At 32.6% G+C, this 26,860-nt stretch overlaps 1 protein-coding gene across 3 annotated transcripts in view; it reads right to left on the bottom strand.

Moving 5' to 3' along the window:
* Positions 1-15,282, bottom strand: part of LOC129247983 (GTPase-activating protein skywalker) — a 105,166-nt gene extending 89,884 nt beyond the window's left edge. Inside the window, exon 1 of one of the 3 annotated variants that reach the window (XM_054887371.1) lies at positions 15,039-15,282. In XM_054887371.1, coding sequence (XP_054743346.1) covers positions 15,039-15,201 — 163 coding nt within the window. In that variant the 5' untranslated portion in view covers positions 15,202-15,282. The remainder of the gene's footprint in view (positions 1-15,038) is intronic. The other 2 variants (XM_054887370.1, XM_054887372.1) reach the window with 2 other exon arrangements.
* Between the last annotated feature and the right edge of the window lie 11,578 nt (positions 15,283-26,860).

Genomic DNA, 26,860 nt, shown 5'->3' with positions numbered 1-26,860 from the left:
TAACCGCACTCCAACATGTGGATATGGAGCATCAAATAATAAAAAATTTGTATGTTTTAGTTGTCGACCTGCGGTAGGTAAGCAATGGCAAACCTCCAACAAATGCATTTCAGCTGTAAAAAACCTTCTCATGAAAATCATATTACCATTCGGAGTCAATACAAAACGGTAAGCCCCTTAATTTTTAGGACTACATCACAACATACAACACAAATTGAAGGAGTAAAGCCCAGCCGTTGTGAAACATTTAACAAAGCACGAGAAGTATATCGAATTCTCCGAAAACAACAAGTGCCACAGCGTGCGCTGGTATTGAGCAATGAACTCATATCTCACACACTTCGGTCACCTTTGTACTTTTTTTATGCACTTTTTCGCTTTTCATTAGCGGATTTTTCACAACATCAACAACTCAATAGTAGCTGCAAACGAACTGGGCTTAGGGGGGGTCGCTAAGTAATTTGTGAAATATGACACCCATGTAACAAGTTAGTCGGCCGACGAGTTTGTGAGTGGCAGCGCGGCAGTTAGTTCTACTTATCACACATGCACACACACACACATACACATTCCCCTACTAGAGGAGTTAAAAAGTCATTGCATTACCTATGTACGTAGTTTCACACAATATCATATCGTTGCTCTAACATCACAATTAAAAGAAAAAAGTAGTTTTCCTTACACAGCGATGAGATGAGGCATTGCACACGCCCGCTAACTTTCTCGACAGCCAACCGCTTCTGCGGCTTACCAGCCTCTTGCCGCGCTAAACACCATCTTCTATGGAATCTACGCTATAATGCAATACTGTAATTTGCACTGCTCTTGTATGTGTGCATATGTGTGTGTGCATTTGTTGTGGAGTGGTTTTATGCCTAACCGCTAAATACGATTTTTCGCTTTTATTGCTTTAATTGCATTGTGTGATTATAATACAGCGGTCAGGTTTCAAAATTTTATTAGGTGAAGTAAAAAGTTTCGAATATTTTCCGCTTCATAAGTCTTTAGTGAGGCATATCGCGCAGTGTAAACTATGCCTCAGGTAATAATATATGGAGATTTAAAGGTTAAAAAAGTAAACAGTTTTGTGCAGTCAGTTGTGTGTTACAGCTTTTCAAAATTCAAACGAAACAACACAGAAAAATTTCGATGCATTATTCAGGCATCCACTGACAAGGATGAAACGTAGGAGGAGGCAGCCAAGAAAATTTTTAATGTTTATGGATGCCTTACAGCATCGAATGCCATAGCACGGAGATGATGACAACAATTCATTTTTGGGCATATGGGCGACGTTGAAAATCGTTAAAAATATAGACAAAATCATAGAAGCAAGCGTGTCGGAACGGTAATCGTGCAGTTTTTCCATTGCTCGGGAATTCAAGATAAGGCGGAAAGTATTTGAAAGCATTTGTTTTAGGATAATTATAACTACACTGCGATAAATAAATATTGGCACGTTTTGACGCTTAATTTGTGATCAGAACTAAATTATTTAAATTAAATAAGAATTAAAAAAAAAATGATTAAAAAAAATTGATTTAAAAACAATATTTAAATTTATAAAATATTTATAGCACAGGACTTATTGACAAGTTTTGACACTTTACTTGTGATCATAAAAAAATTATTTAAATTAAATAAGAATTAAAAAAAAAAAAATATTAAAAAAATTTGATTTTAAAAAATATTTAAATTTATAAAATATTTAAAACGCAAGACTTATTGACAAGTTTTGACACTTTATTTGTGATCATAAAAAAATTATTTAAGTTAAATTAGAATTAAAAAAAAAATTATTAAAAGAATTAAATTCGAAAAAGTTTTTAAATTTATAAAATATTAATAGCACAAGACTTATTGACAAGTTTTGACGCTTAATTTGTGATCAGAACTAAATTATTTAAACTAAATAAGAATTAAAAAAAACATTATTAAAAAAATTTAATTAAAAAAAAATATTTAAATTTATAAAATATTTATAGCACAAGACTAATTGACAAGTTTTGACACTTTATTTGTGATCATAAAAAAATTATTTAAATTAGATAAAAATTAAAAAAAAAATTATTAAAAAATAAAAACAAAAATTATTAAAAAATAAAAAAAATATTTAAAAAAAATATTTAAATTCTTATTTACTTTTTTACAAAAATACAGCTCATTCTCCTGCAAACATCATAGGTATTTTAATTCCAAGTTTCAAATTTTGTGAAAATTAACAAATAGTGCAACTTTTTCTCTACAAAACGAATGAGAAAACAGCCAACACCATCAGCAGAAAACATTGTCAAAAATCAACGAGATTTTAGAGCTACTTGAAACTTGCACTTTATTTTTACTAGAATTATGTAGAAAACTTTCTAAAAATTCTGCCCTTTTGATAAAAAAAAATTTATAAAATATTTTATTTTTTAGACAAAGTTTGAAACGTGGATTTATAGGAGATGTGACTTATATTTTTGTAAATAAAACTATTAAAATTCAATGAGCAACAAACAAATTGTTAATAAATCCTAGTAATACAGATATTTAACGCAGTGTAAGAAAATTTCACGAATTTCAAAATTTACTTTTTTTATGGAAATTTCACAGCCGAAATGAAGCGAAAATCTTTGAGAACATTTTACTTCACCTAATATTTATATTATATTAAACTGTATTGTTGTCTTTGTTTCTCGCCTACGACTGGTGCTATTAATTTGATATTAAAAAAAACAAATGTTTATTTTACAATTTAACCGAGAGCAGTTATTAACGAGCTAAATGTCACTTTATTATGTCATTAAGGCAATTCAGATTTGCAGGTAGAAAAACATTTATCACACAGTGGTTGAGATTGAAATGATTAAATTATAACGAGATAAACAAGGAAAGCTTGAAGCAAATTAAATCAGAAGGAAATGGAAACAAGTGAGCCCTGCGGGGAAAAAATAATTAGGTACACAAGTGAAGCCAACATTTACTTATTTTGTATTTTTTGTATTATTTATTGTATTTTTTAAATTGCTATATTTAGCTTGACAGTTTTATGCTAAATTGTATTATTTCTGATCGACAAGTTTGTATAGCGCTTTATTAAAGGGTGGTTAAATTTCAAGGGCCGATGTTGAATGTGAACTACACCTAAACGTCAAGTTTTTTCTGCATTTCATTTGACGTTTTTCAATTTCAAACTAACTCAAGATACACAATCGAGCAACGCGTTAAAGTTATTCAGGCTTATTATGAAAACGGGCGTTCAAATCGAAATGCATATCGCGCACTTCATCTTCAGTGATGAGGCACATTTTCACCTCAGTGGTGATTGCCGAAAAACCAATGCACCCACAAAGAGTGGCTGTTTGGTGCGGTTTATGGGCCGGCGGCATCATTGGGCCGTATTTTTTCCAAAATGAGGCCGGTCAGGCAGTTACTGTGAATAGTGTTCGCTATCGTGAGATGATAACGAACTTGTAATGGCCCGAATTGGAAGATATGGATGTGGACGATATGTGGTTTCAACAGGACGGTGCCACTTGCCACTTGTCACACAGCTAACGAAACAATGGCTCTTTTGCGCGAAAAATTTGATGGCCGAATAATCTCACGTCGCGGCGATGTCAATTGGCCGCCAAGATCATGTGATTTGACACCGTTGGACTTCTTTCTTTGGGGTTATTTGAAAGAAAAGGTGTACGTCGAAAAGCCAGCAACAATTCAAGAGCTAAAGGATGAGATAATTCGGCACATTAACGGCATAGAACCTCAATTATGCCTCAGCGTCATCGAAAATTTTGACCATCGGATGGAGGAAGCCGCGGCGGCCATTTGGCCGATATTTTGTTCCATACGTAATTGAGCCATACCAATATTATCATAATAAAGAGAAATGACAATAATTTCCTAAAAAATTGTATTTTATTTATATTACATTAATATTATATTATATTAAAAATTGTATATTATTTATTCAAAATCCTAACCGGCACTTGAAACTTAACCACCCTTAGGAATAGTAAGAGTGTTAACGTTTCTCTGTTTTTTGTTTTTTTTTTTTTGTTTTTATCGGGACAAATAGATATGATAATTTATAATATAATATTTATAATATTTGTTCTAATTTGTCCCGACAAACAAAAAAAACAGTTTTTTAAAATGTACCAATAAAAGTAGATTTGAGAGACTAACTGGAAAGCCAATACAACTACTACCAAAAAGGCAGTTGCAAGAAGGTAAGATTGTTAAAAAAAAGTCTTATGAACTTTTACATAATTTTCAATTTAATTTTAGCCACTCAAGTATGCCCTTACAGCCAGGGGGGTGTCGTAAATGAAATACATGGAAGAAAATGAGAATAATTTAGCAACTTCAGTGATGATTTCTTAGAGTTCTTAAAGTAAGGTAGTAGCACTAATCAAGAGTCCCTAGCTCAGCGCCATTTATACTATAATTAAATGAAGGATTCATTTATTCAGAACTTTCGTAATGTATAATGAAGTTTGATAAAAATATGCTTTGCGTATTACTTTTTTGCGAATAAGACTTTGACTCTTATGCCAGTATTTAATTAGCATCTCAAGAAGGCAAGAGTTTATAGGCATCTCGAGCCAACTGACTATACTTTGGCACCAGCTGCGAATTTCACTATTTACTGTACTGTCTGTGAATTTTTAAAACATCGACAACTGTATTTTTTGGGCAATACATAACGCAAAAAAACAAACAAAAAAAATAAAGAAAATATCAAAAAGACAGAAAATAAACAAACAAAAAACACCAAAACAAAAAAATCCGCTTGCAGACAGGGCGAAGCTGCCTAGGGAGGGTCCATTTATAGGGCATAAGGCAGCTCGGCCTAATTATCCGCTAAATATTTATAAATTACTATTTTCATAAAATATGGATAAAATTTAAATATAATACTACAGCTTAACTATTCAAAGAGCTTAAAAAGTATGTGAAAAAGAACGTTTGGCACTTCAATTTGCTTTATCTGATCAACTAGCTGAGAAAGGAGGGAAACATTTAGCGGCAGAACTTTTTGTATTCCTTTTTTTTAGTTTTTAACTTTTTACATTTTTTTTATTTATTTAATTAATGTATTAATTTATTTTTTCCCCCTTTTCTCTTTAGTTAATTAATTTTTTATTCTTTTTTTTTTTGTTTAATTAATTAATTTTTTTTATTCTCTTTTTTTGTTTCATTTTTAAGTTTTTTTAGCTTTTTTAAAATATTTGTAATTTTTTTCACTTTTTGAAACATTTTTTAATTTTTTTAGCTTTTAAACAACTAAGAACATTAAAGTTTTTTAAACTTTTTTTTAATTTGTTTTAAATTTTTTAATTTTTTTAACTTTAAATCTTTTTTTTTACTTTTTTTTTATTTGTTGATAGAATTTTCAATTCCACTTCCACTGTTGCTCTCAGATATAAAAGAAATAATATAAGATATTATATATAAAAGAAATAATTTGATTCCATCACGAGGTTGGATATGAAAGCTAACACAAAAATATGTTTTGTTTTTATTTAAAATGTTTATTTCAAATTTTTTATTTCTTTTGTTGCAATTTTTTTATTCACTTTTTGGTTTTTAATTTTTTTCTTACATATTTTTTTTTTACTTTTTTATATTAATCTTTACTTAGAATTTTTTTTTTTTATTTTTTATGTTAATCTTTTCTTAAAATTTTTGTTGTTACTGTTTTACAAATTTTTTTAACTTCTTTTTAAATTTTTGTAACATTTTTATAAATATTATGTATTTTATTTTTTTTTTTGAGTTCTTAATCTTTTTTTATTTATTTTTTGTAATTCTTTTTTTTAATAATGGTTTGTTTTTTTAATTTTTTTTTGTCAACAGAATTTACAACTTCACTTTCACAGTCGCTCTCGGCTGACTTATTAGGTAAGCGTAAGCAGATAGATAACCAATAATTTGAATCCAACGCGAGCTAGGTTTGGACAATATGAAGACTCAGACCCGAGCATCCTACGGTTTTTTTTACCTAAAATTTTATTTTTAAATTTTTTTTTGGTATTTTTTGTATTTAGTTTTTTTATTGTATTGTTGTTTTTGTGTTTTTGTTTTATCTAATACATGTTTGTAAATTTTTTATTTTAAGTTTTTTTTTTTTAATTTTTTAATAAGAACTTAAAATTTTTTTTTTAAAACAAATGTTTTCTTCAACATTTTTTTTTTTTTGTTGTTTGATTATCATTTTTTTTTAAGTTTTCTTAATTTTTCCATACATATTTCTAATTTTTTTTTTATTATTTTACAATTTTTTTTTTTTTTTCAAATAATTTTTTTAAGAATTTTTATTAATTTTTTTCTTTATTTTTGGTTTAACAAATTGTTTTTTAAGTTTTTGTTTTTATTTTTTGGTTTTTAATTATAATTTTGGTTTTCTAAGTCTTTTTTAGTTTTTTACATTTTTCTAAATCTTGTTTATTATTGTTGAATTCTAAATACAACTCTGCAAACCAATCCTGCTTTCTTATACGAACAATTGTACTTCACTTACATGGAACTTTGCACTTGTACAATTATACATTAGATAGCAGGCGATGCCAAAAATGTAAAACGGCACTTAGAATAAAAGCGTGAAATTACATCGACACGATTTTTTCTTTCTCTGCGCGGAAATACTGCTTCAATTATTTTACAATATTGTTTTCATTTTTTATAAAAATTTTGTGTTTTTATAAAAATGTTTTTTTTTTGTTTTGCTTGAAGATATAAGGAGGTAGAGAGTAGTATTTGAGGAATTCATTTCCTTCCAATAATTAAAAAATACAAAATAATAGCAAAGAACTATTCTCAATTTTGCCGAAAATATCCCTCTTTTAACATACTGTGCCGCAGCGATAGTTATAGCTGATTAAAGCCATTAAAGCTGGATAAATCAGTTCCCCAACAGCTGTGAAAAACATAAACAGATAATCGCTTTGCTTTAAAACAAATTGAAAGTCATCGCATGCCTTCTGAATGTTTGCTGAAAACGCGTTTGGTTGCGTATACGCAGTGCAGGTCATAGGAGGTGAGTAACAAAACGGAGAGAAGTGAAAGGCGCACTAGCAGCAGCTCATCAATGTCGACTTTCGACTTATTTTAAATACGAAAATGCACTCTTCAAATTCTATGTACTAAGAAAGAAAATTGAAGGAAATCAGAAATCAATTTCTAAATTTATCAAAAATGCTACAAAACGCTATTTGTGATATTTTCGAACACTTCTTTTTTACCACGAGTGCCGTAAAAGCACGACGTGGTAGAAAGCGTTCGAGTCGTATTCAATACGCAAAACATAGTTCAGTTACTAACGAGACAATTTTTAATACCAAAACAAGAGATTTTTGAATATTAGTGACTATAATCTCGCAATTTTTCAAACACTGCTCGCAAAAAAAAATCTATGGGCAGGCTCCTGTGACTAGTGACCTATCTGAGTTAAATGATGTTCCTATTTTGGACACTTCACTGCTTTATAGAGGTGTCTGTACTCTGTCATATGATTGCTTTTAAATAGTTACATCAATTCGGGCATCACGCCCGCATAAACGTAAATTTATTAGCTATTCGTAGAAATGTTGACAGAGTCAAGAATATGAAAAAAGCACCTATTATCATTTGTGCTCCACAGATGACAAGCCAAACCAAGTGAGCTGGTACAAATGGCAAAAAGTTAAAGCCTCTGGAGAAAATTTTAATCACCCTGCACCACTATATCCAGATAGTCAGCAGCACGTAGAGCCAATATTTTTAGATTTATCACGAGATGAATTGCTCGAAAGATGTTTGGGTAGTCACACGCAAAACGCAAATGAGAGTTTCAACTCTACCGTTTGGCGTCTCGCTCCAAAACACCTACATTGGGGGTCAAAAATGATTGAAATGCTCTCATACAATGCCGCTGGATTATTCAATGAAGGATATATGTACATCGATTTTAGAAACAATGAACTTCACAAATATAATAATTGGCCGACAATGTAAATCTTACGCCGAAAAACTGGATGAAAAGAGAGTGATTCAAGGAAATCGGCTCAGCTCATTAACCACTAAACAAGCACGTAAAGCACGTCAACAGCAACTAATTGAACAGAATGAGTTCTACGAGGCTTCAGAAGGACAATTATATGGCGCTGGAATTGCTGATTAATCGATAAGTCACAAAAATCATTGCATTTTCATGTATCAAACTTTAGACGCGTTTTTCTCAAAACTATGTTTTTCGAATTGGCGTACACGATAACACGAAAAGTTATTGACCGATCTCCCTGAAATTTTGCACACATCTTTTTTATGATTATATTACTTTCTATTTTTTTTAATTCATATAGAAATTATAACATTAATAAACAAAAAATGTTTGGTTTTTTGTATTCAGGTCACTGACGTCGATGCTACAATGCCCGCCGATTGAGAAGCCCCGCTGCGGAAGAATTGAGGTGTATACCTGCCATTTTAAATGATTAAAATAAAATAATAAAATAATAATAAAAAAATTTTATATAAGGTTGTCAGAAAAGTCTTGCGGTATTTCCGCAAGTTTGTCTTTGCAAGCGCGTAGTTCTAGTTGTATTCGTCGCATCGGTTCACGCTAGAGCTTTTTGGAAAGCTCTTTTCACGTGCTAACGTGTTTGATTAATTATTGTTTGCTTTTAGTCGTTCGTGAGTTATAGCGTCGCAAACATGGAGCAAAATAAAGAGAAAATACGGCATATTTTACAGTACTACTACGATAAAGTCAAAAACGCATCTCAAGCTGCCAATAAAATTTGTGCAGTTTATGGACCGATACAGTTTCCATTTCCACCGCACAACGATGGTTTCAACGTTTACAGAGGTGCAGAGGTGATCGAAGATGCGCCACGGTCCGGAAAGCCTGTCGTCGAAAATTGCGATAAAATCGCTGAATTGATCGAAAGAGACCGGCATAGTAGCAGCCGTAGCATCGGCCAAGAGCTGGGCATGAGTCATCAAACCGTTATAAACCATTTGAAGAAGCTTGGATTCAAAAAGAAGCTCGATGTGTGGGTGCCATACGACTTGACGCAAAAAAACATTTTTGCCCGTATGGATGCATGCGAATCGCTTCTGAATCGCAACGAAACGACCCGTTTTTGAAGCGGATGGTGACTGGCGATGAAAAGTGGGTCACTTACGACAACGTGAAGCGCAAACAGTCGTGTTTGAAAAGCGGTGAAGCTGCCCAGACGGTGGACAAGCCTGGATTGACGGCCAGGACGGTTCTTCTGTGTGTTTGGTGGGATTGGCAGGGAATCATCCACTATGAGCTGCTCCCCTATGGTCAAACGCTCAATTCGGACCTGTACTGCCAACAACTGGACCGCTTGAATGCAGCACTCATGCAGAAGAGGCCATCTTTGATCAACAGAGGCCGAATTGTCTTCCATCAGGACAACGCCAGGCCACATACATCTTTGGTGACGCGCCAGAAGCTCCGGGAACTCGGATGGGAGGTTCTTTTGCATCCACCGTATAGTCCGGATATCCCACCAAGTGATTACCACCTATTTCTGTCCATGGCGAACGAGCTTGGTAGTCGGAAGTTGTCCTCAAGAGAGTCCTGTGAAAATTGGCTCTACGAGTTTTTTGACAATAGGGAAGTGAGCTTCTATAAGAGGGGCATTATGAAGTTGGCATCTCGTTGGGAACTCGTCATCGAACAAAACGGCGCATATTTGACTTAAATCGCATTATTATAACCAATTTTATGAACAATTAAAAATTCAATAAAAATACCGCAAGACTTTTTTGACAACCTTATATTATTTTAATGTATAAGTAAACTGTATGCCAATTTTGAAAAAAATATATTGTCTTCTTCGTTTTAAATAATTTTAATGAAAATCAGGGAAAATATGGAAGTTTACAGGTAACTGCCTCCTTAAGATATCAAAGCTTAACAACCTAATCCTTTCTTTCTTGGTGCGGCGGCAAAAGAAAAATTATTCATATGTCATACGGAATGCGTTCCTCGTGTCGGTCAGAGCAATTCGGAGTTCTATTAAAATACGTGAAGGCACTTCATTTACCCTTATTTTCTTATTTTTTACAAGCATAATCATCACGTGATTAAAATTAACGCTATCAAATCCATAAAAAAATATGTATACAAATTTTAACAATCACTTTTTATAGGCGTATCATTTGGTATATCGACATAAATATTTCTGTGTGTGTGTGTTTGTGTGCGAGCTTTTGGTGCAAACAGCACTTTTTATGATGCTCCGTATACACTCACGTACACTAGAGAAATATTCTACCAGCAGAGTATATACAAGTAGATATGTTTGTGTACACACAGTTCAGTGTAAAAAATGATAAAACAGGCGAAAAAAGTGATTTGCAATTCTAATTTTTCTACCAAATAGATACTTACTCCGAAAAGCAAGTCTTTTGGAAGTTAAGTTGGGACTGAAGAAGCAATAATGAAATGAATGAAATTAGTATTTATAATTTAAAAAGCTTTGCTTTGAATGAAGTAAATAAAAAGTAAAAAAACAAAACATTGAATTAAAAAGAAGAAATTTAGTGGGTATACAAATTAAGAAATATTGGCTGGACTACATTTACGGAGGTAGCGAAAACTTCTGGTTTCAATTTTTTCGGTGTTTTGTTTTTGCTTTTATTTTGTTTCAAATTGTCTGGTACAACTCTTCACAAGTATTTTTTTTCCACAAGAACACCACGTGACAAACGCTTTAAGGTGGAAATTACTCAAAAAGTTTAGTTCATACTTTTTTTTATTTATTTCTTGTTGCGTCAAAGCCTTACAAGAAATCTACGAATTACTTATGGCCATGGGGATAATAATATATAAATAGCAATTGGCGCATACAACCTTTGTTGGGTATTTGACCGAGGTCCGCCTCCTATTAGCGGCGTGCGTCGTCTTGTTGTTTCCCCACAAATGCAGAGACCTACAATTTTTATGCCGCCTCCGAACGGCAGAAGATTCTGTGGAAATTTTCATGGCAGAAAAACACTCGGAGGTTTGCCATTGCCTGACGAGAGAAGGTTTTTTCTAACATTTGTTATTTCATATCCGGGGTTTCGAACTCGGCGCCACCGAATGATAGTCACGCATTCGACTACGGTGGCGGCCAGCCAATGTTCAGGAGGATACTAAGACAAAAGACAAAATAAGACAGCACGCAAATAATTTTAAAACCAAGACTAATTTTTGCAAAGACAGATATGAAAATCGGAAATGCCTAGGATACATTTGAGATACGTTAGGCACACTTGCGAAGGCACTCTTGAATTGATGGCGACAGCAGTGGCTAAGACGAAGATCTCTTTCGAGGGTTATCAATATCTCTACGTTTCCACGACAGTCGGTTCTACGTTACCGAAACGACCCGGATTTATATTCGGCCAAGGATTGTCACTCCAGCAGCATTCCGCGTATGTAAGTATAGGGAATGTTTATGCTGCTACAACAACAACAACAACGAAGATTTTCACAGCGGAGATCCCTACAGCAGATGAAGAGCTCCAGCTTCCCCGTGAGACCTGCGTAACACTGGCACAATTACGTTCTGGATATTGTAGCAGGTTAAACTCCTACTTATCAAGAATTGACTCCGACATACCAAACATATGTCCGGCATGTGAAGGCACCCCGCACGGCACTAACCACCTTTTCACATGCCCCTTAAAACCTACTGATCTAACACCCCTCTCCATCTGGACCCAACCTGTCGAAATAGCATGTTTCCAGGGCCTTCCTTTAGATGAGCTAGACGAAGACGACCCGTGATATATCTACCCTACCCTGACGGGGTTTGTATTACTGCTACAACAACAACATGGAAGATCTCTCAACGCGGCTTCCATGCTCCCGATCAAGCAGCACTGTAAAATGCTCAGCAACAATTTCTGCCTGGGTGTTATGCTAGGAATCACGCCTGCTGGCATTTACTAGAGCCTGAGCCACCTCACAGGCGTATCAGTAGACAACTCCTATAATACACCGACGAGATTCACGACCAAACTGCGAATACTGGATCGGACAGTATATGGACAGACATTAAACTACATTCAACATGAGACTCTTAGCACCTTCCTAAACTCCCGACCCACGAATGCCGTTATTAGAGTCCAAGCACCATCCATTGCAGAGGAAGAGCTTCAGTGAAAGCCGTCAAAAGTGAAATTACTATTTTCTAGAGATTCTAAATTCATTTTCTTTAGCCGAGAATTATAGGCTGAAGAGCAAGGGACTCAAATCGTTAGGAACGTAATGCCGGCTTAAGAAATATTTTTTGAGCGCAATCTATTTTATTCATCGAAAGTTGGTCGTATGGTTTCCAAAAAAAAAGCGTATTCTAAGTGAGAACGAACAAGAGCCGTACATAGTAGAAAATTCAGATGCATTGGGACGAATGAAGCCTAGAAAAGCGAATACGATTTTGAAAGAATAAAATTAATGTGGCCACTGAAGGAAAATTTCGCATCGAATAATACTCCAAGACTCGGCAGAATACAAAGATCAGCCTATGTAATAACGGTCGGTGCAATCAGATCATATCCTAGAGAGGTTCTCAATGCACTGACACACGTTGTTCCAATAGACCTACATATAAAGAAGGCGGCAATCGTGAGTGCATTTAGGTTAAATGAAGCGGATTACTGGAAAGAAAAAACTTATGGTCACGCTAGTCTATTATTGCGACAGGCTCAGTAAATCACGGTAAGGACTGACTACATGGTCCCGATGGTATCTTTCAATAGGAATTTTGCCACTCTCTTTCCATCTAAGGAAGAATGGAATAAGGGATTCTCTCTCAACAACTTCTATGCCACAGTCTATACAGATGACAGTAAAATGGATTGCGCTGTTGGAGCTGGTATATATTATCATAGACTTATAGTGGAAAAATCTGTGCGTCTCCCTAATGCCAGCAATGTCTTCCAGACGGAAGTACTGGCAATTGGGGAAGCTTGTAGGCTACTAATCACGGATTTCTCTTTTAAGGGCAACATCGCTATTCTTTCGGATAGCCAAGCTGCAATCCAGGCACTGGACGCGACTATAACAACCTCTAAAGTGGTGGAGCAAAGTAGGAATAGCCTCACCACTATGAGTGACAACCATAAAGTAACCAAGAATGCAATTTCCCTAAAATACCTTCGAATCGTTATGGCCCACCTACAACCTCAACCAATCGTCAAGATTGATAAACATGAAACGACGGCACGCCTGTAGACTAACGGTAGTCATAACTGGCTTCTGGTCTATCGAAGAACAAGCCGCCAAAATGGGCATCCCTCACAACACACACTGTCACAGTTGTAAGCAACCGGACAAAGAGGAAACAATCTTCCATTTCCTCTGTGAATGCCCTGCCCTATGGAAGGACAGAATGTCTGGCTTAGACGTCAACAACCTAATAAGGTTCCTAAGCCGCACAGACTGGATATAGTCTTGTTGTTAATAACTTTTAAACAAGTTGGTAACGAGGATGTGGCAACAAAATGGTGCGGAAGCGCTAGTTGGATTCTGGATGAATCACCACTCTAACCAACCAACCAATACTCCAAGATCCTTAAACTCTGTTACACTTCGTAGTACATCATTAGAAATGGCGTAGGATCTGCTAAAAATGTGAGCATCCACTGAGTCCTTAACAGATGGGAAAATTTTTTTACTATACTGCAGTCTGATTTCCACCCGAAAAAGATACCTTTTTTCAAAAATCCGCCTTTTTGTTATTTTTCCCACTATAGCACCTGCCAGAATGACAAACCTACATAATAATATAATAATCAGTTTAACTTTTTCGTTTCAGATGTCCTGAAGAGCCCAAATCCTGTTGACAAGCCACCTATCTTTTTTTTTAAGACGCTTACTTTGGTGCCACACTACTACAAAAAAATATGTCAAAACTAAAAAAAAATTGTATGTGTACTATTTAAAGTCAATAATAACATACAATACTATAATATCAAAACGTTCGCATTTTAATCTCTTAAAAAAAAATTTCAAAAAATATCTATAAAAAAGTTTTTGACTACCTTCAATCAGCCGGGAGGCAAAAAATTAGAAAAAGCAAAACATTTGCTAATTTCATTGATAAAAATGACAAAAAGAAGTGGCCCTAAGAGGCTCCCTTGGGGGCACCAACAAAGTGGTTCAATAAAACTCTAGCGATTTTTACCACGCACCATCTGTCCGTCAACAAAAACTTTGCCGAAAGGTTGAGCGAAAGTCCAATCAAGCTAATTTATTTACTAAAATCTTGTGCGGCACTTTGTCAAAGGCTTTAGAGAAGTCATTTACACTGATTACCACTGACAATCAAATTGGAGTCCTTTGGATCACATTCGAATTCTGTATCGCTAAAAACAACAAGCTTAGTAGCTGTAGAGCGGCCAGCGGACAAAACCATGTTGGTTAGGGTTAATTAAAGACTTAAACGCAAAATAAATTTTGTCCTTTAGAATGCATTCAAACAGTTTAGAGATGCTTGATAGCTTGAAATCGACCTATAATTTCGAACAACATTTTTTCTTCAGCTTCAAGTGCCCGTAGATGAAGATTTCTTAAAAATAATCTTAAAAGGAATTGCCAACGTCGGACAATATTTGAGCCAGATAGCTGCAAGGCCGCCGTCGGCATCTGTATGAGACGAAAGCTTGAAAGAATTTCTACGCAATCAAAAGCAGTTACGCAGCCGGAAAACACAGTACAGAGTACAACTCGTAAATAGAAACTTTTTCAAAATTTAGTTCACAATATTTGAGTCACGTAGTCTGAGTCATTAAGCCCTTTTTAAAGAAAAATGATTTACAGATGCGTAATCGGCTTCTTCAACAAGAAACAAACGCATTAGCATTAAAGCCTAGCAAGAATAATCAGCATACAGACAAATTCCACCACACTGGGCGGCGCTAACTGCACGAATAACCGAAGAAAAAAATTTTTTTTTAAATAAAAGTTTATTCTGTGCGTTGTGCGTTGTTTGTTTTTTGATTTTTGTTTTTTGTTCTTAAATATTTATATTGTTGTTGTTGTTTACCTGGGCTGTATTGCCAACAATAGCATTTCGTTGTCATATCTGTGGTGCTGGCCGCAATAAAAAGCGGCATTTCGAAAAATTTATCACATTCTGGATCCACATAAACGCTGCTGCGACGACTGAAATTGTCCATGTCGCGCAAAGCGATGATTTTGCCAACCATTTTTGCGCTTTTTTAAGCTCTTTTATAAAAAAAAATTATTTTCACAAATTTCTAGCTGTTTAATTTGTAAATTGCACTTGAAAACAAAAATAAGTTTAAATATAAGTTTTATTACTTTTTATAAATACAATACTTTTATCTTATTTTTTACTTAATTTTTTTTTTGTTGATTTCGGTTGATTTGCACACTTTTCTAAATACTAAAACTTATTTTTTCATAATTATCACAATTTGCTGTATACAAAATTTTCGGTGCTCAAAAATGTATCGTATCCAATGAACGCCGCACAGTGTAACGTTTAACCTTTCAATCTACACATTTCCACTTTTGACTTGCGTACTTGGTTCGGTTGCGGTTGCTTTATTTAAAATAAACAAAATTTCTCAACTAATATATTTTTATTCGCTTTACATTCACTTTATCCTCGAGAATTTGCTGTTTTCGCTTTTTTCTTTTTTTTTTTTGGTAAATTTGCCGTCGCACGGGTACCCAAAATTACACAAATTAATTAGTTACAGCAAAATCAGATCAATTTGTATCGCTCGTTTCAACAACAAAATTTTTGCCGTTTTTTTCGTATTTTATTTTAAGTTGTATTTGTAATTTGAACGCGCGCGCGCCACCTTAGCTGCCACTGCGTTTGAGTACTACTGGTCGTTGACTAGCTCAGTGATCGAATGCCGAACGTCCCGGTATTTAGAACCAGTCCGCATAAAAAATATGTCATGCACTCGTAAATAGGCAAACACAGAAGAGAAGACACTAACAACAACAGAATATTACGCTACTTGCTAATCTCGCTCGGCGCTCGGTGTTCGGTGCTCGCAATCATCAGCCGGCCTCTGCTGGTTCGATGTGTGAGCGAGCGACGTACGTGTGATCAGCTGCTACGATCGATAAAACACCAACATTAGCGGCAATTATAGAAGCAAATACAGATGTAATTACATATAACAAATTACATGACAATGACATGAGCAGCAATCCATTGTTCAGGTGTACAAAGCTTTTTCCCCAAGTGCATGCAAATGAAGATGCCCCCCAACTTCCTTCGCAAAGGGTTGATTGAAATGAGCGCAGTGCCCAAGTTCTCTAATTGTGACTACTAGTCTACCACCGCTCTTGCACTCTCTTATGTTCAAACACTCACCGCAAGCGCACGCACATACACACACGCACACACTAATGTGATGGCGTATGTAATTGTAAAAGCTTAAAGCTTTGCCTCTGCTCGTGTTCTGGTTTGCCGGTAAATAAAGGTCGCGCGCTTCGCAATCGTGATATTCACCGGTGACGACGACTAGCAGCTGATATTTTCACGTACTTCGTCGTATTTTGTTTACGTTTAGAATTTTAGTCATCCAAGCACAACGTCGCAGCTTTTGTTTTGACGCTGAATTTTCTGATACTCTTGTCGGTATCTAATTCTAATGATTTCATGGTACGCTCTGCTCTGTTGACTTGTAATCTCTTAGAAATTTAGATAAAAACGCAAACTTAATATGCGGCATTACAGGGAATGAGGGACTGTTGTATTAAGTATCATAAAAATCGTACTTAATTCGCTTAATATTTTTATTGTATTTGTGAATGGTTTTAGAAAATCTCATTTTTATAGCGTTTCATAAAAACATTTATAATTTTCAATTGCTTAATTTTGTTTAGAAATATTATATTTAGTACTATACGTGATAGATAGAAAAAAGCGAAAAGTGCCTGCTGCATATTCATAAATAAAGGAAATAATATGAAGAGATAAAAGAGGGGGGTACCAGACATAGAACCACTTCAGCGTAACTGGAATATTTTATGCCACTAATGCCTTCCCAGATGCAAAGCGGATATAAAAGGAGTAACCAAGGAACGATATTTGGCCTACAATTAGACAACCAGAAGGTTGCGTATATCGAGTTGCGTATATCGAGTTGCGTATGAGGTTGAACCCTTCGGTTCTCAGTGAACATGAAAATGTATCTGATCTAAAAGTGTAGTTTCATAGAATAACACAAGATGACAAGTCTGTCATTTGAAGGATTGCTAACACGGTTAAGAATGTAGGGTTTGCCCAGGCTACTCAGCGAATGGCACAGAACAAGTTTTCACGAATAAAAATTCTGAAAACAAATCACGAAGGCACTATTACAGATACTATGCTAGTATTTCTGACGCAATTAAATTTTTATTAAAATGATTTTATAAAAAATTATAAAACAAATTATAAAAAATATAAAAATAAAAAAAATTTAAAATGAATAAAAATTAATTTGAAAAAAAATATAAAACAAAAATTATAAAGAAATACAATACATTTTAAAAAAAAATATATAAAAAAAATATATAAAAAAAATATATATAAAAAAAATAAATTAAAAAAAAAATATAAAATGTGTATAAAAAAAATATTAATATATAAAATGTATACTAACAAAATATAAAAAAATTATAAAAACCAGTATAAAAAAATGTATAAGAAAAAAATTAAATACATTATTTTAGATATTTTTTTTTAATAAAATTAAAAAAAAGTGAGTGTACAAAGGCGAAAAAATTATAAAAAATATATAAAAATTAGTTTAAAAAAAATTTTGTAAAAACAATTATAAAAACAAAATATTATAAATTAAATTATTATAATTTAAAAAACTTAATTTTTATAAAAATGCATTTGTAAAAGACAAAATAACATAAAAAATATATAAAAATTAATTAAAAAAACTACATATAAAAATAATATTATAAAAAAATACTCTAAAATGTTTAGAAAAAAATATAAACCAAAATAAATATAGAAAAAATTATGAAATGTTTATAAAAAAATATTATAAAATTTATATCAACAAAAAATATAAAAAATTGTACAAGAAAAAAATTACATAAATTACATTTTTTTAGTTTTTTCTTTAAATTAAATTTTTATAAAAATGAGTGTCTAAATGCAAAAAAATTACAAAAAATATAAAAAATTAATTAAAAAAATAGTAAAAAATAAATATAAAAACGAAACTAAAAACAACATCACTATATCACAAAACTTGTAAAATTTGTACAGGAAAAAAATTATAAAACTGTGTATAAAAAATACTAGATTAGATTAGGTTTGTGGGCGGTTGGACAAGTTCAAGCACTCAGTCAGTAGACCATTGTACTACACCCGCATAGATATCAGTAGAAAGAATAGAGATAGGAAAGATAAAATTTTTTAAACAAATGAAAACAAAAAAAAAAAGTATAAGAATTTTTATAAAAAAAAAACAATTATATAAAAAAATTATTAAATTGTATAAAAAAAATCATTTTTATAAAACACTGTGCATAGATTTTTTGTAGTTTTTTTTTTTAATTAAACAATTTTTGTTTGTTTAGCACTTACAACAATTTTTTGTAATATTTCTAAAATTTATTTTACTAACTGTAGATATGAATGTAATCCAGTTATTTTCCTTTTTAAATTAGTATAACAAACTTTTCGAAAGAAATTAAAGCTTATTCGTGCATTAATTTGAACGTGAGCAAGTTTAAAGCAAATTCCCTCATAGAGAGCGTTGCTAATTCAAATTTTAGACATCATCGCATTATTCTTCAATGAATTTGGAAATCATTTGCCACAGTTATGTGCGTAAAAGATCAACAATCAGAAAAACCGGTATTCGGTCGTATTGTGAGTAGTTTGCAACAATAATCTTTTTTTTAAATTTCACAAAAATCCCCACCTTTTTTTTAAATACATTTAAGCATTGATGACTAACGAAAGTGTATCCTTTTCACAATCTTATTTTTCACGAATGCTGCCACCAGGCATTCATCAGTTAGGCGCATAAAAAATCAGCAATGAAAAAAGAGCAAGTCCACTGATTTTTTGGGTGTTTTCCAACAAGAATATTTATTAAAATAAATTCACAAAAATTCCCAAACTTTTTTTATCAGATTTAAGCATTGATGACTAACTAAAGTTTTATACTTTCGCTTTCTAAAAAATAAAAAAATGAATCTTTCCTCTAAACAAGCGACTACTAAATATGTAGATATTTGTATGTATGCTTGTATAAATAAATACTTTTCTTATTTATATGCATTTTTCATTTTATTAATAACTTTCATAGAATTTTTCCGGAATTTTTGTTTTTTTAATTTTTTCCTATTTATTCGCGAATTTTAATAAAAGTAATATTTTCGTTACATTGTGCCATGCAGAAATTCATTATTGAAATCGGGAAATTTATTTATAAGCTGAAAGGTGATGGTTTGCGAGGAGCAAGAAAAGAGAAGCCTGAAAGAAGACATGAAATGAAAATATTTGCGGTCACTTCAAGTACTTGCATCGCTCTGCTGAAAGTATTGCAAACACAAAGGTGCTAATTATAAAGCTATTAGTAGGTGTAGGTACTTATAAACAAGGTGGCACAAAATTAATCACCCTATTGGAAAATTTATAATTTTTGCCAATGACGTCGTACGTCAATCAGATTTGACACTTGAGAATTGGGCAGCTGCAGCATACAAACAGGCAAGCAATGGAGCGCGTCGTAGAGGTCTAAACACAGATTTCTATTGTTCAAAATGATTTTTATCATTATTTTTTAAAATTTTGTAAATACATATACAGTTGCGGTCAGAATGTTAGTAGACTTCGACTCGCCAAAGAACATATAAATTGGCCTTCGACCAAATGGCGCAACATTTTGTGGTCGGACGAGTCGAAGATTGTCTTGTATGATGAAAAGGGATCGCGCCAATATGTAAGACGACCACCTAACACCGAATGCCAGCCAAAGTATACAACAAAAACAAACTACGCGCTTCATATGTTGATATACTCAAGGACATGATGCTGCCATATGCCAGAGATGAAATGCCGCTTGCTTGGACGTTCCAGTAAGACAACGACACCAAACACACGTGCAAAGCTGCTAAAAGATGGTTGGAGGATAGTCAGATTAACGTAATGGCATGGCCGCCACAGTCACCAGACATAAACCCTATTGAAAATTTGTGGGTTGATGTCAAGGACTCAATTTCGATTGAAAGATGCCAAAAACTTGTTGACTCAATGCAACACCATTGTGCTGCAATTCTAAAGAATAAGGGTCATGCAACAAAATACTTATTAAATACTAAACAAAACCCCATGTAAAAATAAAAATAAAATCTCCATCATACAAAAGTTTTTTTCTTACAATTTCTTCTGCCTAAGCTAAAACGAGTCACAATCCAGCTATCCAAGGAAATTAAATATCTTGGAGTAATCCACAATAGTAAACTCCTATGGAAATGACACGTTGAAACAAAGACATCCAAAGCACTGACAGTTTTCTGGCCTCCGGCTCTGGGGTCTACGTGGAATCCAGCGGGACAAAACTACACTTTGCTCTTGGAATGCATGCATCTGTGTTTCCAACGGAAGTGTGTGCTGTTTAAGAAGCGATGAACTTTGTTGTGGAAAACCGATGGAGAGGCAGATCTATATGTGTCTTCAGCGACAGCCAAACTGCGCTTATGGCCTTAGACAGCCCCCGCAACCACATCAGGGGTAGTCGAGTCTTGTAAATCCAGGCTGAACTATGTCGGTAGACATAATAGCCTGATGCCAACATGGGTCCCGGGACACGTGGGTATCGCGGGTAACGAGACCTCTGACTGCTTAGCTAAGATGGGCTCTGAGGCCAACTTCTTTGGCCCAGAGCCCGTTTTGCCACTCCCTTCTGCGGCCATCAAAGCCACGATAAGCAAACGACGCGTTCGACTGATGACGGGCCAGTTCCTGTGGGCGAAGCACATGGAAAGGTTGGGCATCTCAGACAGTGTACTTTGCCCAGTTTGTGAAGAGGAGGATGAGACGCCGGACCTCTTCCTGTGCGTCTGCCCCACCTCCGCTCGAATTAGGTTTGAGGTCTTTGGCACTGATTTGTTAAGAAGCGACCATCTTGGCTCCTTGGCACCACAAGGTCTACTCCGATTTCTTCGGAGATCGGGTAGTTTTAAAGAAAATTAAAAGGAAATCCAAGCGTAGTACAATGGACTTAATTTATGTCTGAATGCTGCACTTGCTTGTTGTCCCGACAAATAAAAAACAAAAATGCAACTGTTAAAATAAGAATAAAAAATTTTCTTACTTAAAGATTTATTGTCATAATTTTAACCTTAAAGTAAGACAACATTTTTTTATTATTATTAAATTTTTTTTTTTTAACTTTTCCCACAGCTGAGCTATACCAATGGCCTTTAAAATAATACTAAAATTCATTGGGCTATAAATAAAAATACAATGTAATTTTGCGTACCTGGAAAAATTCTAAACATTTTGATTGAAAAGTTTTAAACTTTGGCTGGAATCTGCAGAATTTTTATAATTTCCATAATTTTTGTACAAAGTTTGAAAATATTACGATTTTTTTTTTGGTGCAATGAGTTAAGCTTGTAGCAAAAATTCATAAGTAAACAAAAGTAAAATAGCTTAAATTGGTCAAAATTGTCGCACATCTATTTTATGCTCCACGAAATGAATTCTAAATAGTTTGGACTAAAAATGCCACTGTTAAAATTAAAATCATTAAAATTGTGAAAATAAACCTTAAAATAAGACACAATTTTTAAATATTGTTTTTTTATTATTATGTATTAATATAATTTTTTTTATAACATTTTCCCCAGTAGAGCTTACCAATGGCCTTTAAAACTAAATTAAAACTGTCGCAAACAATAACAAGTGCACTAATTTTGAAATTTATGGGCGCGGTATTTAGGTTATAATGTGATTCGCGCGCACACGTAGAACCCATTCTATATATATGCATACATACCTACACACATACATACATCTGGACATAAATTAGTTTGCCCAAACGTGCGCGAAAATTGTGAATACTTTGTCGACTCATCGAAATTTCCACGCCTACATTTGTGAACGAGATTTTTCACGCGTTTAAAGAATGTCGCTAGAAATACAAAATGTTTACCTACATATGTAACGGGTGTATTTTTCGGTGGCAAAGAATTTTTTTGCACAAATAAAAGCACAAAAAAAATTAAACACAAAATATTTTGGCTCTATTAGCTTGAACATTTTTCGTCGTATTATTCATTAATGAATTGAGGCACATGACGCACTCGAATGCTTCTCAAGTGAACCATCAATCAATCAGTTAAATTTTTCGCCACCTTTTCCATACAAAAAAATGTATGTATGTTTACTTGTATAGCTGATTTGTCATGAATTATCATAACCAAATTTCTAAATGTCATAAAAACACCCGTTATACACATATACTTGTATTTATACACACTTCAAAATGTATATGGCAAAATAATTGCTCTAACAACTGAAAAAGCGCAAAATATTTTCTATAATAATTAAATATAAATTGACAGTTGTGAACACCAACACAACAAAGTGACGTAGAGTGATATGATTTTAGGTACTACGGGAATTTTTTTTTAAATTAATTTTAAATTTGTATGTTGCCCCACTACGTCAGTGGCGCACGCGTCTTAAAAAAAGTCAACTCAAGATTGAGATATTTTACTGGTGCATATGTATATATACTCATACATACATACATATGTATGTTGGTACAGTTGAAAGTAATAAAAATGCAACTGTCCTTTATGGAAATTGCCACTTTATATTAGGTTAGGTTGACCTGGCTGGCTGAAAGCCATCACATAGACCTATTGATCCTTAGTGTTACCAAATGGAGCTAGGCCCTTACGTTTCTTTGTAGTAGATATCTTGTAATACGTCTGCGTCTTTTGCAAATCTAAGTAAACTTTGGAGCTCTATCCCCGAGCACAACTGTTCACAACTGTCAAATATGATTCACGTACGACACCATTTGCAAAAAGTGTAAATCTCCCGATAGGATGATTAATTTTGCGCAACCTTGATAATAACTTTTCCAATATTAAATTGATTTTTGTATATTAAACTTCAACCACCTCGGGAATGCATTTATTTTCTGCCTCCGATTGCACTATTATTGCTTGCTACTGTATGTACGCACACAAATCAGCATATACATATATGTACACATGTGCTTACATATACATAGGTAAGTATTTCAAGTTACGCGTCACGCGCGTACAGTACTTGATGCTAAAAATAAACTGGCCACCATAGCAAACAAATCATAAATTTCATTTTTTATCTGTGTGTAAATAATCACTTCTCTCTCCTCTAATTACTAGTTATGGTAAAAATGCACAGTTATTACTGTTAAGCATAAAAATATTTAATATATATATACGAATTTTCTCTGGACATTATACCAACGAGTAGAAAATCACGTGAGTTAGATGAATAACGAAAAACACAAGCAACAACAATTGGATACTGAAAATCAAAGCTGTGGGGGAAAAAGTAGACTAAAAATCTAATCACTTAGGTGCCACTCAATATAGTGAGCGCTAACAACTAACACAATGTAGTAAAGGGGTTTTTTGAGTTTTCAAGTTGATGTCAAATATCATTCTTAACTACAATAGAACTCCAACCGTTGCAAACTACTCGACTCTCAAGTCTACTCAACTGAAAAGTTGATATTTAACCGCGATTTACTCAATGTGACAGGAATATGATGACATGACATGACATACATATAGGTTGTATGTATGTGCCATATCTATAGTTCTGTGAGCAATTTTGCAGAGCTCTTCAGTTTTTTTTTTTTAAGTAATCAAACCTCTTGATTTAATCTGGAGAAAGTAATTAGATAACACAGGCCTGCAAAATTTCACTTTTTTACAGCTTCTAAAACCGCTATGGGTGTTTCTTGAAGGTTTTTTTATGCTGAAAACGAATATGACCTTGAATTGACCTTGCTCCAGCACGTCAGGCCCCTGTAAAGGGCGAATTCAAAATAGTATAACTATTTTTATATTAATCGCAAAAATATTTTTAAAAATGGATTTTAAAGCTGAAGACTAGTACTTTGCGATGCCGTTGTGGAAAATAAAAAAAAAACTTTACCTTGCTCAAAAAAAAATTTAAAAAATGGCCAAAATCTGCATTTTTTGACTATTTAACCTCAAATTGCCAAAAATCCTGACGTGCTGGAGCATTTTCAAGGTCATATTCGTTTTTAGCATAAAAAACCTTCAAGAAACACTCATAGCCGTTTTAGAAACTGTACCTCGCAGGACTATGAAATACTATATCCGCTACATTTTGGTACATAAACTTTATTTTTACTTAATTGTAAAATGTGAAAAATTGATGGGTGATATAACTGTTTAAGACTTTTTTTCGTAATCAGGACACCAAATTACAAAGTAATAAGTTAAAATTATCGAACAAGTTTTTTGGTTGTTGGCCTGTGTAATCACTCTTGAGAACTACTGCTAAGAATCAACCTGAGTAGTTTCCGCAAAACCTTAATTCCCCTAGATATTTGTACAGTTATGTTAACAATTTACCACTACTCACTCTCCAGCACCACTTACTTTTATAAAAAAGAAAAAGAAAAACCAGTCCTGATACAATGAAAATACACTACTTCCGAAATTGTTAATTTATTTGCAGGGCAAAAATGTGCTAAGAGCTAATTGGCTTTGCATCGAATTTCGAATATAAATATTTTGCATGTTTTTGCTTCACACCTTCGGCTGTTATGTTCATATGCACATGAATTCTTATACTGGTATGTGTGCATACATATGCAAATTTAGAATTTATATGCACATGATGTTCATAAATTTTGTTCGTGAGGTTTTTTTTTGTTTTTGTTTTTTGTATTCCATCTCTAATTTGTTTACAAATTTTGCACGCAGTTGTTGATGTTGTTGTTGCATTGTCGTCTCTGCGTCTCTGCGTCTCTGCGTCTCTGCATGACTTCCTAAGACATTTCTGAGTGCTGCTCTTTCTTTGCTCTTCGTTTATTGATGTTCCACTTTATTTTAATTTTTTGGCACAACAAATGCAAAAACCACAAATTGAAATTGAAAATTCAAGAAGCACTCAAACACAATAACAGCAATGTCAACGAGCTAACAGAGTTGATGACAAATTTTAATTTCTGAGCAATGAAAAATAAATATGAAGAATATTTACGAGTATGTCTTTCTTTGGAATAAACCGAGACGAAAAAGTAAATTAAATAAAATAAAATACAATAAAATGAGGTAGAAATGCAATCAAATATAATAATATATAATAATAAATTAAGAAAATTAAGAAATTAAAAAAAAAAATAAATAAATAAAAAACTTTAAATAAAACAAAAAATAAATAAATAAACTTGAAATAAAATTACAATAAATATAAAAAATGTAAGTAAACTAATTAAAAAAATTAAATTAAATAAAAAAGTTAATAGAAAATAGATATAAAAAATGTAATTAACCAAAAGTTCCAAATCGTTCCGATCGATCGATCGAACACTTACAAAAAACATTATTTAAAAAAGTAAATAAATAAAACAAAACTAAAAATTGAAAAAAAAAAAATTAAATAAAACCAAGCATAAAAATTTAAGGACAATAATAAAAAAAAATACAAATAAAATAATAAAAAGAATATTTATTAAAAAAATTCACACCGGTTCACGTACGTTTTGAAATAAATTAAGGTAAAAAGTAAATAAAAATTTGAATAAAAAATTTATTAAAATCAATTATAAAAATGCAATAAAATGAATAACAAATTTAACATAAAATAAAATATCAAAAAGTAAATTAAATACTAAAAGCAAAGAAACAAATACAAAAATAATATGAAAGAAATTTAAGTAGCTAAAGAGTCCAAACCCTTCCACGTACACTAAAAAATAAAATAAAATAAATCATTAAGTAAAAAATAAAGCATTTAAGGAAATATTAAAATAAAACTAAAATTGTGAGCAAAAAATGTAAAGAATAAACTAAATAAAATAAAGTTACAAAAAACAAAACAATTATATTCACTTCAATAAAATAAAATATGTAGGTCCACAACCTCCATTTCAGGAACTATAGAAATCTAAGGCTCAAAAAATAAAAAATTCAAGAAAAGTAAATTTAAACAAAGAATTAAACAAAAACTCAGTTTAATAAAAATTAAATAGAATAAAAAAAAGATGAAATATTAAGAAAAAATAATAAAAAAAATTTATTAAAAACAAATAAAAATAGAAAAATTAAAATAAAATACTAAAAAAATAATTTTTTTAAATTTATACATATGTATATGTATCTAAAAATGATATAAAAATATTAAAAAAATAAAAAAACATAATATTGTAGAAAAATTAAAATAAAATAATAAAGTGTATACAAAAAAAAATATTACAGAAAAGAGTTACACTAATTAAAAGAAAAAATAAAATTAATTAGCATAAATTAAGTAAAATCAGTTCAAGCACTCCGCCATACGAACCTTTTAAAATAAAAAGGGGGTAAATTAAAAAATTGAAAATAGTAGATGACCTAAAGTTAAAGCTGGCAAAGAAAAACACTTGGAAAAATTGATAGAATGCGTAATTAGCTTCTCTAAAGATATCTGAATGCCCATAGGATTTGATAAACGCCGAAAAACAAAAATTGGAAAGTTCAAAGTCATAAATATTGAACCGGATGCAGATGACAACATCACAGCGAACATTAGGGGAAATGGAAAAAGGTGAAGTTTATCAGTACTTTAGTGAATTACAAAACAACAATGGTGAAGCAATGCAAATGATAAAAAAAACG

Source organism: Anastrepha obliqua, chromosome 5, assembly GCF_027943255.1.
Source record: "Anastrepha obliqua isolate idAnaObli1 chromosome 5, idAnaObli1_1.0, whole genome shotgun sequence".
NCBI classification, from domain to species: domain Eukaryota; kingdom Metazoa; phylum Arthropoda; class Insecta; order Diptera; family Tephritidae; genus Anastrepha; species Anastrepha obliqua.
Note: the sequence above shows the minus strand (reverse complement) of the source record. Positions and strands in the feature narration are given on the sequence as shown.